At 49.8% G+C, this 17,146-nt stretch overlaps 1 protein-coding gene across 10 annotated transcripts in view; it reads left to right on the top strand.

The window, feature by feature from the left end:
• LOC147571632 (pleckstrin homology domain-containing family M member 1-like) overlaps window positions 1-15,325 on the top strand; it is a 29,537-nt gene extending 14,212 nt beyond the window's left edge. For 4 of the 10 annotated variants that reach the window (XM_086696161.1, XM_086696162.1, XM_086696160.1 and 1 more), the window contains 2 exons: window positions 4,283-4,694; window positions 14,966-15,324. In XM_086696161.1, the coding sequence (XP_086552287.1) occupies window positions 4,283-4,694; window positions 14,966-15,244 (691 nt within the window). In that variant the 3' untranslated portion in view covers window positions 15,245-15,324. Of the gene's footprint in view, window positions 1-4,282; window positions 4,695-10,549; window positions 10,679-11,276; window positions 12,260-12,594; window positions 12,832-14,965 lie in introns of those variants that run through there. The other 6 variants (XM_086696167.1, XM_086696164.1, XM_086696159.1 and 3 more) reach the window with 6 other exon arrangements.
• The last annotated feature ends 1,821 nt before the right edge of the window (window positions 15,326-17,146 follow it).

Genomic DNA, 17,146 nt, shown 5'->3' with positions numbered 1-17,146 from the left:
GAGGGTCAGGATGTACAGACCAGCGCGGGGCAGTGGCGTGCGGAACCAGCAAACACAGAGCACACAGGTGCACAAACACACATCCAGCACCGTCACTCTGAGTGCTGGGCTTGAAGTTATCTTCGCACGTCCACACACACCAGCTCTTAGAGGGTGTGTCTGAGGGTGAAGAGTCACATCAGCAGTTAAGAGTTCGCTTATTTTTGTCATATTACTTAAATATTTGTTTACGTGGATTTTTTAAAGTTGATTTATTTTGAGAGAGAGAGAGAACAGGCGTTCTATCAAAATAAATGTTAAAAAAAGTTTTTTAAAATCATCTACAAGTTAAACATAAAGTACAAAAGATGTAACATTCCAAGGAAATGTATTAACTTAATGTTTTCTGGAAACCAAACTGCAGTTTGCTTTGTGAATAGAGGATTGATGGCCTGAATAGCTTCTTTTGTGTTGGTTGGGTCTGAATTACAGTGATCGCTGAGAAGCACAGCTAGGGGCCGGTGGTTAGGAGTGTGGACTCAGGAGCCAGACTGCTGGAGTCTTCCATTAACCAGCTTTGCGACCCCGGGCAAGATACTCAACCTTTCTGACCTTGATGTCCTCATCTGCAAGACGGGGATAAGAATGCTAGGAAGTGAGTTAAGGTATGCAAAGCGCTTAGAGCAGTGCCAATCACAGGGTGAGTGCTCCATAGGCGGTGTCATCATCATTTTACTACTGGGGGTCCCCGTGATGTCAGTTCTCGCGCTACTTGTCTGTGTATACACGGCTGCAGATCTGTGCTTGGTGATATTTGTCAGAGGTCGTTATCATGAGGCCTTCTCTTGGGGGAAATGATTCTTCGCACATGCGGCCCCCTCCTGTACTTTCATGAGCACCCCTGACCGCCAGGTGGTGCCGTGGACCCCAACGCGCTAGTCCACGCGCTCAGGAAAAGCGCAGGCTCAGAATCGCTTGGCGGGGGCACTTTATGGGGTGGTCATGCCGATTCTCCAGCCCATGCTTTTATTCCACACCTACGCCTCTGTGTACGCGCAATATACGTATGTGTATAATACGTATATGTTTCCAGACTGTCTTCTAAATGAAAGCACAAACTTCTAGAATTTTTCAACAGGCAGTTTTTGAAAAACGCTGCCCTGAGCTGGACAGAAGTGGAAGGACTGGAGCGTTTCAGCCCTATGTTGCATTTTCTTCAAAAGTTTTGAAAATTCTCTTTCTTTCACTTTTCCTTCAAAACCTCATCTCTAGCACTTTTTCCCACTTGATGTGCATGTCTCTTATTCTCTCTGGGTCCTGCCGACCAGCTCTGATCCTGGTGAGACTCCTGTGAACTTGATTTCATCCTGACCGCGGTGTTGATTTGGTGGAAACTCTAATTTATCACACAAGCTTCTTGCTGTCGGGTGGTGTTTCTTTATTCCCACACCCAGTCCACTCCATCATTAAAATGTGTCCTACAGACGAGGGGTCATTTATAATTGATAACCATTTCGGTAATGCTGGTGAATATTTCCGTAATTCTCTTTCCTTACATTTTTATAGCCATGTGTGTAGAGGCTAAGCAGTCTTGCCAGTGGCGATAAGAACAACCAATGACAAATTGAGGTTAATGTTTATTGAGTACTTACTTTGTGCCAGACACTCTATAAGCATTTTACCTATATGATCTCATTCAGCCTTGAACACAGTCATAGGTGGGTGCTGTTACCGTGCCGGTTTTACGGGTAAAGGAATGAAGTCCGTGAACTTTAGGAACCTATTGTGGGGCCACAGCAGTGTGCCAACCAAAGCCAACCAACATCACCCTTTAAGGAAACCCCTTACCCACTAGCTATGGATTTACCTATTCTGGACATTTATTTTTTTTTTTTAATTTTTTTTTCAACCTTTATTTATTTTTGGGACAGAGAGAGACAGAGCATGAACGGGGTAGGGGCAGAGACAGAGGGAGACACAGAATCGGAAACAGGCTCCAGGCTCTGAGCCATCAGCCCAGAGCCTGACGCGGGGCTCGAACTCCCGGACCGCGAGATCGTGACCTGGCTGAAGTCGGACGCTTAACCGACTGCGCCACCCAGGCGCCCCATATTCTGGACATTTAATACCAATGGAATCATACACTATGTGGCTTTTTGTGACCTCCTTCCTTCACTTAGTAGGTTTTCAAGGTTCATCCGTGTTGTAGCATGGGTCATGGCTGAATCATATTCCATTGTGTGAATACACCACAATTTGTTTTATCTTTTCAGTTAGTGGACATTTGTTCTATTCCTACTTTTTGGCTACTGTGAATAATATTGCTGTGAACACTCGTGTACAGGTTTTTGTGCAGACATTGTCTTTTCATTCTCTTGGGTATATACCCATGAGTTGAATTGCTGACTCATATGGTAACTCTATGTTTAACTTTTAAGGAACTACCAAACTGTTCTCCACAGAGGCTGCACCACTTCACATTTCCGCCAGCAGCGTGTAGGAGTTCCATTTTCTCTACACCTTTGCCAACACTTGTTATTCTCTGTCTTTTTAATTTTTAAAAAATTTTTAATGTTTCTTATTTTAGAGAGAGACAGAGAGAGAGAGAGACAGAGCATGAGTTGGGGAGAGGCAGAAAGAGAGGGAGACACAGAATCTGAAGCAGTCTCCAGGCTCCAAGCTGTCGGCACAGAGCCCGACACAGGGCTCGAACCCACGAACCGTGAGATCATGACCTGAGCCGAAGTCGGATGCTTAACTGATTGAACCACCCAGGTGCCCCTCTCTCTTTTTTATTATAGGCATCTTGGTAGGCATAAAGTAGTATCTTATTACGGTTTTGATTTGTATTTCACTCCCGTCTAATGATATCGAGCATCTTTTCATGTACTTTCCATTTGTATACCTTTAGAGAAGTGTCTCTGTAAACCTTTGCCCATTTTTCAGTCAGATTATTTGTTCTAATATTATTGAATTGTAAGAGCTCTCTATATTCTGGATACTAGACCCTTATCAGATATGTGATAATCCTTGGATATAAGATATGCAGATTTTTTTCCTGTTCTATGGGTTATCTTTTTACTTTCTTGATAGTATCCTTTTGAAGCCCAAAAGCTTTTAGTGTTGATAAAGTCCAGCGTACCTATTTTTTATTGTTTACTTATTTGTTGGCTGTCATATAAGAAACCATTGCCTGATCCAAAGATTTATACCTGTTTCCTTCTAAGAGTTTTATAGTTTTAGCTCTTACTTTTAGGTCTTTGATCCATTTTGAGTTCATTTTTTATATGGTATGAGGTAGGGGTCCAACTTTCTTCTTTTGCATGGGACTGTTCGCTTATCCCAGCACCATTTGTTGAAAAGACTATTCTTTCCCCACTGAAATGTCTTGGGCTGCAGATCAGTTGCCCATAAATGTATGGGTTGTTCACCAATGTTTGACTAGCATGTCTTGAAATGTTGTTTGGGGTTATGATGTAGATAAGAGCACACAGCTCAGCCAGAAGACATTAAGGTAGAAACTTGAGTTCTAAAATCCTTATGGAAATGAGCCCACATTAAGGGGAGTTTGGCACGTCTTCTGACCCAGTGTAAACCATTAGGGCAGATATGGGCAATCTCTTGGGCCCCGGGTAGCTTTGTTGTTGTAGGAATCTGTATTCGCCCGTGACATACTCTATTGGTTCATAAACAAAGGAGGAGACAGCAAATAGTTCTAGTTCAGAAACAGAATGTGGATTCTCAGAAGCCTCAGGAGAAGGGGAGCAGCCACTAGCCAGTGCACATTTTAGAAGGCCCAGAGTAGTTTCCATGTGCGTGCGTGTGTGTGTGTGTGTATGTAAAGACAGTAACACTGGCTCCCTGTAGTCCCTGAAGCACCACTGAAGGGCAGGAAGAGGCAGTACCATTGGAAGAGTGAGCAGGTGCACACCCCATGTATACTTGCGTGCACACTCCTGCACCCCGTGTACACTGATCTCCGGCAGCAGGTCCTGGGAACAGGAGGCATCTGGGACCCCACATACGGCCCAGCTCTGGTGGACCAGCGCTTGCACCGGAGATCCCGGGCCCCGCAGTTCCCTTGGCCGCCCACTCTACCTCAGTCCCAGCTGGGGAGAAACTTTGTGAGGCGTGTCAGAGGAAGGCTTGTGTGTAAGCAGAGGAGCACGGTGGGTGGATGACGAGGATGTTTTGTTTTTGAAATCCCCAGACAGCAGTTCTGCCTTCTTACCGCCGTCCCAATAGCCTTGGGCATTCTAGCTGACAGCTTGTCACACAGGTTTCTCTGTTTAAAAACTTCCAGGGTATTGTCGGAATTCAGCAAAGCCCAGGTAAACTCTGTGCCAACCAATGGACTGAGCGGACTGAGTGGAGAAATGGAGATTCCCACGGGGCGGGCCTCACTCCCCCTCCCCGGCCTGGAGGCCAGCATCCCTTTTGATGTGCCCGCAGAGCCCCTCCCGCCCCAAGCATCCTCTGGGACTCAAGATGGGGACCGCAAGCAGGAGCCGCCTCCCCAGGCACCTGGCACCCTGGGCTTGCTGCAGTTGGGCACTGCCAAAGCTGTCCCCTCGGTGAGCATTTTAGACCAGAGGCCTTCCAGTCCCGTGGGAGAGGCGGCGGCCAGAGCAGTCAGCCCGGGGAGCGGCCAGCAGAAGTCTGTGGAGGATGACGGAGCTGCACGGAGCCTTGGGGTGTCCTCACCCACCAGCCCGGTGAGTGATACAAGCTTTTCGGGGAGAGGTCTTGGGGAAATGTCTCAGAGCTGGTGCAGGGTCTCCCCAGCTAGCCACCCCGAGTGGTCTCTGCCTTGTCTCCATTAGCCCCTCATATCTGTCACGGCGGACGTGAGCCAGGCACGGTGCCAGTCCCTTCCCATGGGTCTCTCTTGTCCTCTCACATTGACCCCGTAGAGAAGATAATTCTCATCTGATCATAGACCCTGCGCATAACCACTGCCACTTATCAGCTCAAGGCCTCGGGCAAGGCCCTTTGCCTCACTGAGCCTTGGTTTCCTCCTCAGCTCTTGTTATTATTAAATTCAGATTTGCTAAAATACCAGACTTTGAGAATACTCATCTTGCAATATGAGCCAGGTTAGAACTGCACCATCCCCTATGGTAACCACTAGCCACACGTGGCTGTTGAATGAGCGTGTAAAATGTGGTTAGTCCAAACTGAGATAAGCTATGTGAAATAAACACTGGATCTTGAAGGCTTCGTCTGAAAAAAAAAGAAGGTGAAATACTCAATCATTTATCGATTATGTGTTACAATGAAAATATGTTTGATGTTGGGTTAAATATAAAAGTTACTTACACGTGTTTCTTTTTACATTTTAAAAACGTGGCTAGTAGAACATTTAAAATGATACATGTGGCTGGAATTCTATTTCTGTTGGGCAGTGCAGCTCTAGAATGGGCCGGTCTCCTTTGTTGATAACCCCGAGGGAAGCCAGCCCTGGGAATCTCCTGCACAGAGCCATGGGTCAGAGGCTTGAGAACCATCGGCCCAGTGAAGCGGTGTCAAAGCTGTGGACCTGAGCTCTTTGCCATTTCACATTTGTCCTTGAGGATGAATAGCCAGGGTAGGAAGTTGTATGCACGTGTGCACGCGGACATACAGAACCCCCGGTTTATCCCAGCTGCTGTCTGGGGTCACGTTAGGATATAGTCTTGCTTTTTCAGCTCCATCCGTGCATATCTCTCATCCGGTAGCTTCCAGATCCTGTAACTCAGGATGGGGCCAAGGCCGTGAAATAGATTAGGACACGCGCTCGCGCGCGCGCGCGCGCGCACACACACACACACACACACACTTTTAAATAGCTTTATTGAGATATAACTCATATACCATACAATTCACCTAATTAAAGTGTATAATTCCATTTTTTTTCGTATATTCACAAGGTTGTGCAGCCATCACTACAATCGAATTTGAAAATATTTTCATCCCCCATAAAAGAAATCCCTTGGGATGCCTGGGTGGCTCAGTCGTTTGAGGGTCTGACTTCAGCTCAGGTCATGATCTGTGGTTCACAAGTTCGAGCCCCATGTCGGGCTCTGTGCTGACAGCTCAGAGCCTGGAGCATGCTTCAGACTCCCTCTCTCTCTGCTCCTCCCCTGCTGATGCTCTGTCTCTATCTCTCTCTCAAAAAATAAACAAAAACATTTAGAAAGAAAAGAAAAGAAATCCCTTACCATTAGCAGTGACGTCCCATCCTCCTCCTCCCGCCTCACTCCCCTCATCCCCTGGCAACTACTTATTTCCTTTGTCTATAGATTTGCTATTCTGGACATTTCACAGAAATGGAATCCTGTAATATGCAGCCTTTGGTGACTGGCTTCTTCCAATTAACATACTGTTTTCAGGATTCATCGTTGTTGGAGCCTGATCTGTGCTTCAGGGAGTAATAATTCATTGTAGATTCCTTTGTATGAACCCGTCACATTTTATTTTGTCCTTCATCAGTGGATAGACTTTTGTTTTTTTCCCCCCATTTTTTTGGCTAATATAAATAACACAGCCATGAACATTCATGTACAAGTTTTTGTGTGGGTATATTTTTGATTGTCTTGGATGTATACCCAGCAGCAAAATCTCTGGGTCACATGGTAACTCTATATTTAACCTTCTGAGGAACTACCAAACTGTTTTCCTAAGCAGCGGCCCCATTTTATATTCCCACCAGCAATGTATTCCATCCTCACCAACAGTTCTTACTGTCTTTTTAAAAATTGTCATTATAGCTAGCAGGCGGCAGGAGCAGTATCTACTTACGGTTTTGATTTGCGTTTCTTTAATGACTAATGATGTCAAGCATCATCTTGTTTGTGTGACTTTTGGCCATTTGTAGATCTACGTTGGAGGAATGTCTATTCAGAACCTTGGCCCATTTTTATTTTATTTTGTTTATTTTTCACTTATTTATTTTGTGGGAGTGCGGGCATGAGTAGGGGAGGGGCAGAGAGAGAAGGAGAGAGAGTCCCAAGCAGGCTCCTTGCCGCTAGCACAGAGCCCGATGCAGGGCTTGAACTCACGAAACGTGAGGTCACAACCTGAGCCAAAACCAAGAGTCAGATGCTGAACCCACTGAGCTACCCAGGTACCCCTTGGCCCATTTTAAAATGGGATTATTTGTCTTTTTATTATTGAATTATAATAGTTCTTTATATATTCTGGGTTGTATACCCTTATTAAATACATAATTAGCAACTGTTTCCTCCCATCCTGTGAGTTGTCGTTTCACTTTCTTGGTGGTAACATTTACAGCATAAACGTTTTCAATGTTGATAGAGTCCAGTCTACCTATTTTTTTCTTTCGCCATTTGTGCTTTTGGTGTCCCGTGTATACCCGTTTCCTAGCCCAAGGTCACAAAGATTGATGCGTTCTTCTAAAAATTTTATAGTTTTAGCTCTTACATTGAGATCTATGATCCATTTTGAGTTGACTTTTGTATATGGTATAAGGACGAGGCCCAGCTCGATTCTTTTGCATATTGATGTACAGTGGTACCAGCACCATTTGTTCAAAAGACTATTATTTCCGGGCGCCTGGGTGGCTCAGTCGGTTAAGCGTCCGACTTCAGCTCAGGTCGTGATCTGTGGTTCGTGAGTTCGAGCCCCGCGTCGGGCTCTGTGCTGACGGCTCAGAGCCTGGAGCCTGCTTCCGATTCTTGTGTCTCCCTTTCTGTCTGCCCCTCCCCTGCGCGCGCTCTCTCTCTCTCTCTCAAAAATAAAGATTTTTAAAAATTTACCAGAAAAAAAGACTATTATTTCCCCCTTTAGAACGTTTTCGAGGAATGCTGTAAAGTGATCTTTAGTACACATCTCAGTGAGTACTTATATACGATGTACCCTCTATGGCCACCCTCCAGATGGAAACATAGAACACTTCCAGCCCACCAGAAGGCTCTCTCATGCCTTGTCCCATTGTTCCCCTCTAAAGGAAGCCTCTATTCTGACTTCTAGCACCGTAGATTAATTTCTCCTATTGTTCGACTTCATTCGTATGGAAGGAACTGTACAATGCATACTCTTTTGCTTCTTTCACTGAGCATTATGTCTGTGTGGTTCACCTGTGCATATAGCATGAGGCTATAGTTTGTTCTTTTCCATTGTTCTGTAGCATTCCATTGTAAGAGTATATCACAGTGCATCTATCCATTCTCCTGCTAACAGACATTTGGGTTGTTTCCAGGTTTGGGCTATTATGATGAAAGCTGATGTGAACGTTCTTACATTTGTATTTCTGTGAACCCCTCTGCACTCTTTTCTGGGGGTATATATCTAGGAGCGGAATCGCCCAGTCATTGGGAAGGCATATGTTTACCTTTAGTGCATACTGCCAAGCAGTTTTCTAACAGTGCTTGCATTGACTTGTACTCACATTGGCAATATGTGAGCATTTTCATTGCTCTTTATCCTAGCCAGTGGGTCATCAGTCTTTTTCATTTCGGCCACTCTAATAGGTGTGCAGTGGGACCTCACTGTGGTTTTAATTTGCATTTCCCTGATGACTAACGATCTTGATACCTTTTCGTTGGCTTATTGGCTGTTGGAAGTCTCTAAGTCATTGCTTCATTCTTAAATTGAGTTGTGTGTATTTCCTGATTCATTGGTAGAGGCTCTTTACATATTATGGATATGTCTTTTATTAGAGAAAAAAATATGTCGCATATACATATAGCAAACGTTTCTTCAAGTCTATGGCTTGCCTGTTTTTTTAACGTTTATTTATTTATTTTGAGAGAGAGTGTGTACGCTCATGCGCGTGCAGAAAAAGAGGGAGAGAGGAATGCCTGGGTGGCTCAGTCGGGTAAGCTCAGGTCATGATCTCGCGGTTCACAAGTTCAAGCCGTGCGCCGGGCTCTGTGCTGACAGCTTGGAGCCTGGAGCCTGCTTTGGATTCTGTGTCTCCATCTCTCTCTCTCTGCCCCTTGCCCACTTGCACTCTGTCTCTGTCTCTCTCTCAAAAATAAATAAACATTAAAAAACAAAAGAAAAAGAGAGGGAAAGAGAGAGAATCCCAAGCAGTCTCCACACTGTCAGTGCAAAGCCTGACTTGGGGCTTGAACTCACAAACTGTGAGATCATGACCTGAGCCGAAATCAAGAGTTGGATGCTTAACTGATTGAGCCACCCAGGTGCCCCTATGGCTTGTGTTTTAAATCTCTTAATGGTATTTTTCGTGGAGCAGAAATTCTTGGTTTTAATGCTCTTCAATTTATTGGCCTCTCTGTTTGTGGTTTACGTATTTTGTGTCTAGTTTTAAGATCTCTACCCAAAGCTGTGAAGACCCCTGTATTTTCATCTAGAAGCTTTGTTGTTTTACCTTTTGCAATTAGATTTATGATCCACTTGGGACTGAGTTTTGTGTATGGTGTGAGGTAAGAGTCAAAAGTCACGTTTTGTCCATACAGATATCGGACCGACTAGCACCACTGACTGAATGTGACTGTATAAGCCATGTAGCTGTATAAGTGAGGTCACAGTCTCCATTTTTTACTATCCTGAAGAGTCTTCAGGGCCCAGAATGTCAGAGGACTCTGAAGGTTTTGAGCCGACAACTGTCAACACCCTGAAGGGTAAAGAAGAACGACTCCACAGCCCCCGGCTTGAGCTGGAAGCAGGGGGCTACCCCTAGGGTCTGGGGCTGCGCGCCCTAGCAGGATGCCACAGAGTGGCGTTGACCAAGCTGAGTTCACTCCCGTCCAAGACCTGACTCGTGTTGTGTCTCAGCTCCGACATCCTGTCTTGCCAGGGTCCCAGAGCTGATGGGACAGGGCAGCTTAACTTGTCACCCAAGCTCCTCGGCTCACCGGGCGTTGCTCCTCTGGCCTCCGGCAGCTTCTGCCACCGCAGGCTCCTTTCAGCCCCAGGCGTTTCCATTTGCCATTCCATCTGCCCGGACCCTTTCCCAGCTCGCCCCTTTTCCTCACCCTTGTCTCCGCCTTCCCCCAGCACCCTGTCCCAAAAGCACCGTCCCCAGTGACTCCCTTTCCCATTTGCCTGCTTCACTTGATTTCCTGCCTCTGGACTCGAATATCGGCTCCGTGATACGGAAGAGCATGTCTGTTCCCTTCTGTAAGGTCAGCTCTGCACACCGTACCTGGGTGAGTGCAGGCGTAATTAACGGCTCTCGAACTCTCAGAGACTCTCGAGATGCCAGCTTGGGAGTTTACGCTGAGAAGTAGGCCGCCAAGTGCATGGGCTGGGCTGGTGGGTCTGACCAGGGCGGGCTCCGCCTCCCCGCAGGCCTCAGGGGACTCAGGTGGCTGAGAGCCCACAGGACCCACTCATCCCTCCCCTAAGTAGATAGTCGCTGGGCACTCCCGTGCAGCCCACCTGGTGGACCCCCGGCTCCACCCCGCGTGTCACCCCTGTGAGTCTCATTTTCCTGTGCTTCTGTCACTTAGTCACTGCCATTTATTTGACACTTTGGTGGCGTGGGGTGGGGGTGGGGGGGTGAGTAGAGGGTTCTGACTGTCAAGTCGTATAACCATGAGAGCCATTCAGTCTTTCTTTAAAAAAGAAACAAAAACCATTATTTTAAATTCATTCACCACAGAGGCCCTGCTCTGGGCCAAGCACCATACTTGGTACGGTGATGGAACAGGACGGACAAGGGCCCTGCTCCTTGGGGACAGACACTGGATCAGGCAAGTCATTACCCACATCATAATTACACTGGTGACAAGTGCCAGGAAGGAAAGGGGCCGGGAGTGGGGGAGCTAAGGGGACTTCTATTTGTGGACTCCGGGGGGCTGTGAACGGATTTCTCAGTTGCACTCCAGAGGACAGTCTGGATTCTAAGACTTCACCCAGTGAAAGTGGCATTCCTCTGTCTCGGGCCCCTCGTGGCAGGTGCTGCCATGGCTTTGACCCGTGGTCTGTGGCGGTTTCCTCCACCGTTAGAGCGGCAGGGAACTGGCCAGATGTGGGGGCTTGAATGAGCAGAAGGTAGGAAGGTAGGTGGTAGGAAGGGGGAGGGGGAACAGTGGGGTGCTCCCCCCACACTCCGCTTGGTGACCGGGGGCCCTGGCTGGGGCACAGCTACAGAGCTCCGTCCAGGCCTGTGTGCAGTAGCTCCAAGGACCCAGTGTTCCCACTGGTTTTGTCTGTTGTCTAAGAGAACAAAAGATGTTTCCTGGAGTATCATTTCCTGGGGGCTGACCTGTGGCCGCTGGACCGAGTCTGAACACTTCCCGATCGTCTCCCTCACCTCCTTGGAGAGAGGAGCCCTCACCAGTGAACTTCTATCACCTCACAATTCACATTTGTCTCCTTCCTTCCAGTCCCCTTGCCCCAGCCTTGTTATTTTATGCCAAAGACGTTTGATACTCAAGAATTATTCCCTCACCTGTGATAACTCTGTGCCAGGCAGAAAGAAGAGTGGCCATTGCATACAGCTTGGTAGGTGCTGGGTGGGGTGGGCAAAGAATGCCGTGGGAGCCCCGAGGAGTCCCTGACCCAGCTAGGCAGCGGGAGGAGTGTAGGCTGGGAAATAGTCAGGAAAGCTTCCCAGAGGAGGTGATGGACGGCCCCTGAGCTGAGTCTTAAGGAATAGTGAGCTGGGAGGCCGCAGGACTTCCCAGGTGTGTGTGCCAGGCTCTGTGGGGCTCCTGCCCATTTTCCTCGGGGAGCTCCCCTGGGTCTCTATGGCCCAGGCAGGCTTTGTTCAGAATCTTGTGTTGCAAATGCTTCCCAAGTAGCCACCCTGATTGACACATTGTCCTGTCACTGACTGAAGGAAGCACCTGCTAATTCCGAGGGTTTTCAGAGGGAGCCCTGGAGCCCAGCCCTGAGGCCCCGATACTCCCGACTCAGAGTTCTCCACTCTTGGCTTAAGGTGCCAGAAAGCATCTGAATGGATTAAACTGTGCAAACCAATCCCTCTAGGGCAGCCCAAGCCTTACTCCCCTTCCGCGTCTACGGGAGCAGAGAGGGCAGTCTCATTTAGGGGGTGGAAATAGCAACTTCAGGGTGAGGCTGGTGACACTTAACAAAATAGCTGGGCTGGACCCACCTCTCGTGTGAGTCACTTCCTCTGTGTAGACAGCCACTTAGGGCAGTCCAGCCAGCTTTCTTCTTGACTCTGCTCATCCATGCTTAGGCACAGAAAGGCAGGGAGTGCTTGAAATGGGGGAGGGGGGAAGCTAAAATCCCTTCCCACAATTCTGTGACCCCAGACCCACCCCACTTCTCCCACTGGTGAGCAGCTTCAGTCTCAGCAACAGAAGGGGTCCTGGGTCCTGCTCACCCATGCCTCCCTCATCTCAAACCCTATAAGCAGGGCTGACAAACTGTGCTGGGATGATGGGATGTCCACCTGCGACAAAATAAAGGTAGACCCCTTCCTCACACCATACACAAGAATTAACTCAAAATCAGTTGGAGACTTAGGGGAGCCTGGGTGGGGTGGCTCAGTCGGTGAAGCCTCCGACTTCGGTTCAGATCATGGTTCGTGAATTCGAGCCCCACGTCGGGCTCTGTGCTGACGGCTTAGAGCCCGGAGCCTGCTTCCGATTCTGTGTCTCCCTCTCTCTCTCTGCCCCCCCCCCCCCCGCTGTCTCTCTCAAAAATAAATAAACATTAAAAAATTTTTTTTAATAGGCAAAGAATTCGAATAGACATTTCTCCAAAGAAGATCTACTGGTGTCCACTGAGCACGTGAAAAGATGCTCGGTGTCATTGTCCTTAGACACTGGGGAAATTGCAAACCCAAACCACAAGACGGTACTTCACACATGTGAGGATGGCTATAATCAAACAGATAATAAAAACGTTGGAAAGGATGTGGAGAAATTGGAATCCCCATATGTGGTGGGAATGTAAAATGGTGTAGTCACTTAGGGAAAGAGTTTGGAAATTCCTCAGAAAGTTAGACATAGTTACCGAATGGCCCATCAGTTGCACTCATAGACATGTACCCAACGGAACGGAAAACATAGGTCCACACAGAAATGGTTACGTGGAGACAGAGACAAACCAAACAGGGCCTTTTGGTGAGGCAGGCCTTCTCCTGAGGACGCCCAGGGACTGGAGAAGAGGGGAGGGCCATGGTCAAGTTGGTCAGCTCGGTGAGGCCGAGGCCCGGAACCGAGACGTGGAGGCGCGCGTCCGGCAGCTGCAGGAGCGGATGGAGCTGCTGCAGGCCGGGGGAGACGCAGCTGTCACGGGGGTCCCCAGTCCCCGGGCCACGGATGCACCTTCCCATATGGCCCCCCGGCCGTGGCTCTGGGCCAAGGCCCGCTGGTGGGGCCAGGCCCCATGCACCGCCGCCACCTGCTGCTCCCTGCCAGCCTGACCTATCGGAGGCGCGTTCCCTGCTCCTGTTCGCCGTTGCTCTGGCTGCTGCCGCCGCCTTGGGCTGCACAGGGTTGGTGGCCTGCGCCCACCATCTCGCCCCGGTCTGGCGCCACCCGGGAGCCGCCTTCGCCCCCTGAACCCTAGGACCCCAAGCTGGAGGGTTGGGTGACCTGGGCACGGCGCAGAAGCCATTCCTACCGCCTCCCCGTTCACACCGCCTCCCAGCGTGGGTCTCCGCCCGAGCTCCAGCCCTGCGATCCGGGCCCGCCCCCTGGCGGCCGGGGAGGGAGGAGCAGGGGGCTCCAGGGAGGCTTGCAACCAGGAATGCTGCAGTTGCTGCTGGGGAGAATGGCAGACCAACCACCTACTAACTCCGGCCTGGCTGAGGCCCCGCCGTGGATGGGCAAACTGCGATCTAGAGGAGACAGCAGGGCCAGGGCTCCGCCATCAGTTTTTCACCCTCCACACGCCCCCCGCCTATCGGCTCGCAGACCACAAATCCCTGTGCATGAGGCCCTACTATCCCGGGAATGTTCTCTTCCCGCGGCGAACGTCTAGTGCGTCTAGTGCGAGCCCCGCCCGCCTTCTCGAGAACCTTTTGCTTTCGCCAGCCCCGCTTTTTCGGGGACTCGCGCGCCCTCCTCACGTATGTAGCTCTGGGGGCCACAGCAGGCTCCGCCCGCCTCGGCAGTTTGGGTATTTATTGACCTGTCCTCCGACCCGCCAAGTTTCAGGACCCCAGCACCTTAATCCACGTTTTGGATGCACTGAGACCCCGACATTCCTCAGTATATATTGTCTCTCCACACCTAGGACCCCACCCCCGATCCTCGCGAATAAAAGGCCCTCCAGTCTGCCCAACAAAAAAAAAGAAAAAAAAAGAAATGGTTACGTGAATGTTCGTGGCAGCATTATTCATAATTGCCCCAAAGCAGAGACAACCCAGATGCCCATCAGCTGATGAACGGACAGACCAAATGTGCTACATCCATACCTTGGAATACTAGTTAGTAATAAAGAAATACCGATGCCTGCCACAACATGGATGGACCTAGAAAACCTGATGTTCAGAGAGAAGGCAGACACAAAGACCACATTTATAAGATTCCTTTTATATTGGGGCACCTTGGTGGCTCAGTTGAGCGTTCAACTCTTGATTTTGGCTCCGGTCGTGATCCCAGGTTCGTGAGACTGAGCCCCACGTCAGGCTCCACACTGAGTGTAGAGCCTGCTTAGGATTCTGTCTCTCTCTTTCTCTGCCTGTCTGTCCCCCTCCCCTGCTCATGCTGTCTCCCCCCCATACACCCCAAAATAAATATACATACAAATGAATAAAAAGACAAACCATAAATGAAGATTCTGTTTATGTAAACAGAATGGACAGATCTCTAGAAACAGAAAGTAGATTAGTGGTGGCCTAGAACTGGAGCGGTTGAGGGGAAATGGGAACTGACCGCTCCCGAGCACGGGGTTTCTTTCTGGAGGAATGAAAATGTTCTGAACTTCGTGGTGCTGGTTGCACAACTCCGTGAATACACTGAAACTATTCAGTCGTGCGCTCTAAATGGTTCCTTTGATGATCTGTGAATTGTGTCTCCATCAAGATGTCTGTAAAACAAAACAAACACACAAAAACCTTCAATCACCACCTGTGTCTTCCCTCCCTTCCCACTAGAAGAGCAGGAGCTGGATTTCAGAGGATGACTTCTACCGGCCTCCCCAGGAGCCGCCCGCAGAGAGCCCTTCAGAACACTCCGTGGCTTCTTCCGGAGGGACTCCGGAGTCCAGGCCTGGGCTCCTCCAGCATTTTTCTCAAGGGCCAAGGAAAAGCCACTCCACGGGGGCCTTAGACCAAGCCTGCGTGCCTTCCCCAGGAGGCCGGCCAAGCAGGGCAGCGGCGGCCCAGGAGCACCAGAACTTCAGGGTGGTGCACCGCAGGCAGATGGGTAGGTGACCGCAGGGTTCCAGTGACCTTGCCGCGGGGACAGTGCCTTTCGGAGAGCAGTGCCAGAGCCCTCTTTTCCATTACCGGTTGGGTAGTGTATTCTCACGAGCAAAGCCTCTTCCCAAAATGTAATCAGGAACACCCTTGCTGAGTAATTCAGGGAAGCATTTCAGGAAAAGTGCTATATTTTCTCATGAGAGCTCCACAGTATCATGCCCCCAAACCTGTTTCATATATTGAAATACTGAAACTTCCCCCCCGAGGTCGTGTGACTATGCACGACTCTGGGTTCTGCCTGTAGCTCAGAGCAAACCCTGCCTCCGGAAGGCGTTTCAGTGCCCCTTCCCGAGACCTCTGTCTTCGATGGTTTGTTTAACAGCTCTGGTGGGGTTGTATCAGCTCTGCCATCTGTTAGCCGTCCTCTGTGCGCTGTTTACAATGAGGCCAGCTCGAGTTCCGCACCCTGTGCAATTCTAAAAAGCGTTCAGTAACCATAAGCGAATTTCTCCACAACCCCCACAAACAGAAAAGTCTGCCCTGGAGCCGGTCTCTTTCTCACTTCATTTTCTGTTTGCCGTGACCCAGCAGACGATTCCGGCCAGGTTCCTAGCTCAGGAGAGCCCTGGTCTCCACACTGGCTTCTTTTAGGTTTTTCTTGTAGTCCGTGTAACCATGCCAGAGAAAGTGTGCCTCATGCCTAGGCCGTCAGGTTCCCTGAAGGGTAGGAAGACCCTATACAATTATCTGAAATCTCCAAGGCTAGTTCAGGCTGCGGAAGAGAGAACTGTGCGTCCTTTGGACCCCCCAGTTGCTGGCAGAGCCCTAGGAACCAGGGAGCATAGAGGGGTGTGTGGTGTCCAGGCACACGGTCATTCAGCGGGTATTTATTAAGTATCTGTGCTGTGCCAGGCTGTTCTGGGTGCTGGGGACACAGCAGGAAGCAAAGCAACGTCCCTGTCTTCACAGACTTCCTATATCCTAGTGCAAGAGGCAGGGAAGAAGAGAATTAACAAGTAAATGTATAGTATGGACTGGTGATAATAATTGCTATGGAGAACTTGGGGAGTGCCACGGCAGGGGAGCATACTATTTCATATGGGTGGCCAAGGAAGCCCTCACAAGATAAGGTGACATTTGAGGAGATGTGCAGGGAGAGAGGCAGGAAGGCACGGGCCGACCTGTGTGGCTCCAGCAGGGGAACAGATGCAAAGATCCTGCCATGGGCACGTGCCCAGGAAACCAAGGAGATGGGAAGGGGGTGGTTAGAGATGAGGGCGGAGTGACGGAGGGCCTCGCGGGCCACAGAAGGGACGTTAGCTTTCCCTCCGAGGGAGATGGCAGTCATTGCAGGGTTTGGGGCAAAGGGACGTGATCTGACTTCCTTTAAATGGGGAGTCATCCTGGCTCGTATGTTGAAGGACCTCAGGGGAGAGAGACCAGTCAGGAGGCTCTCGCCACAAGCCAGGCCAGGGGTGAAAGCCGTCGGAGCCCGAGTGGTAGCGGTCGAGGTGGTGAGAAGCAGAGGGTTCTGGATGTGCCAGCAGGATTCGCTGATGGGCTGCGTGTGCCGGAGGTTTGGCTCCGCAGAAGCACAGAGTTGGGTGTTTGTGCGCAGCGAGCAAGTTCCCTGGCAGGTACTGGTTCCCTTTGGGATTTTGGCTGGGGGATGGGCGGGGGAGATGGCGCTGGCGAGCGCCTTTGTTCCCCACCAAACTCAGCTCTGTCGTCTGGGGGCTCAGCAGCTCTCCCTCCCTTTGTCCTCCAGCCTTCCTGCTTTCCGAGCAGAGCTGTTAACTTATGACCTCCCAGACGCTAAGTCGCGCTTGCTGTGGGAACACAGTCCGTCAGGCCCCTCCGCTTTTGCCAGCCACACTCGGGAGCTCTGCTTGGCCAGGGAGCCGCCCCTCCGCC

This window comes from Puma concolor, unplaced genomic scaffold, assembly GCF_028749965.1.
Source record: "Puma concolor isolate L17-30 unplaced genomic scaffold, mPumCon1.1.hap2 unalloc_scaffold_129, whole genome shotgun sequence".
NCBI classification, from domain to species: domain Eukaryota; kingdom Metazoa; phylum Chordata; class Mammalia; order Carnivora; family Felidae; genus Puma; species Puma concolor.
The sequence above is the reverse complement of the archived record's forward strand: the minus strand, read 5'-3'. Positions and strand labels throughout refer to the sequence as shown.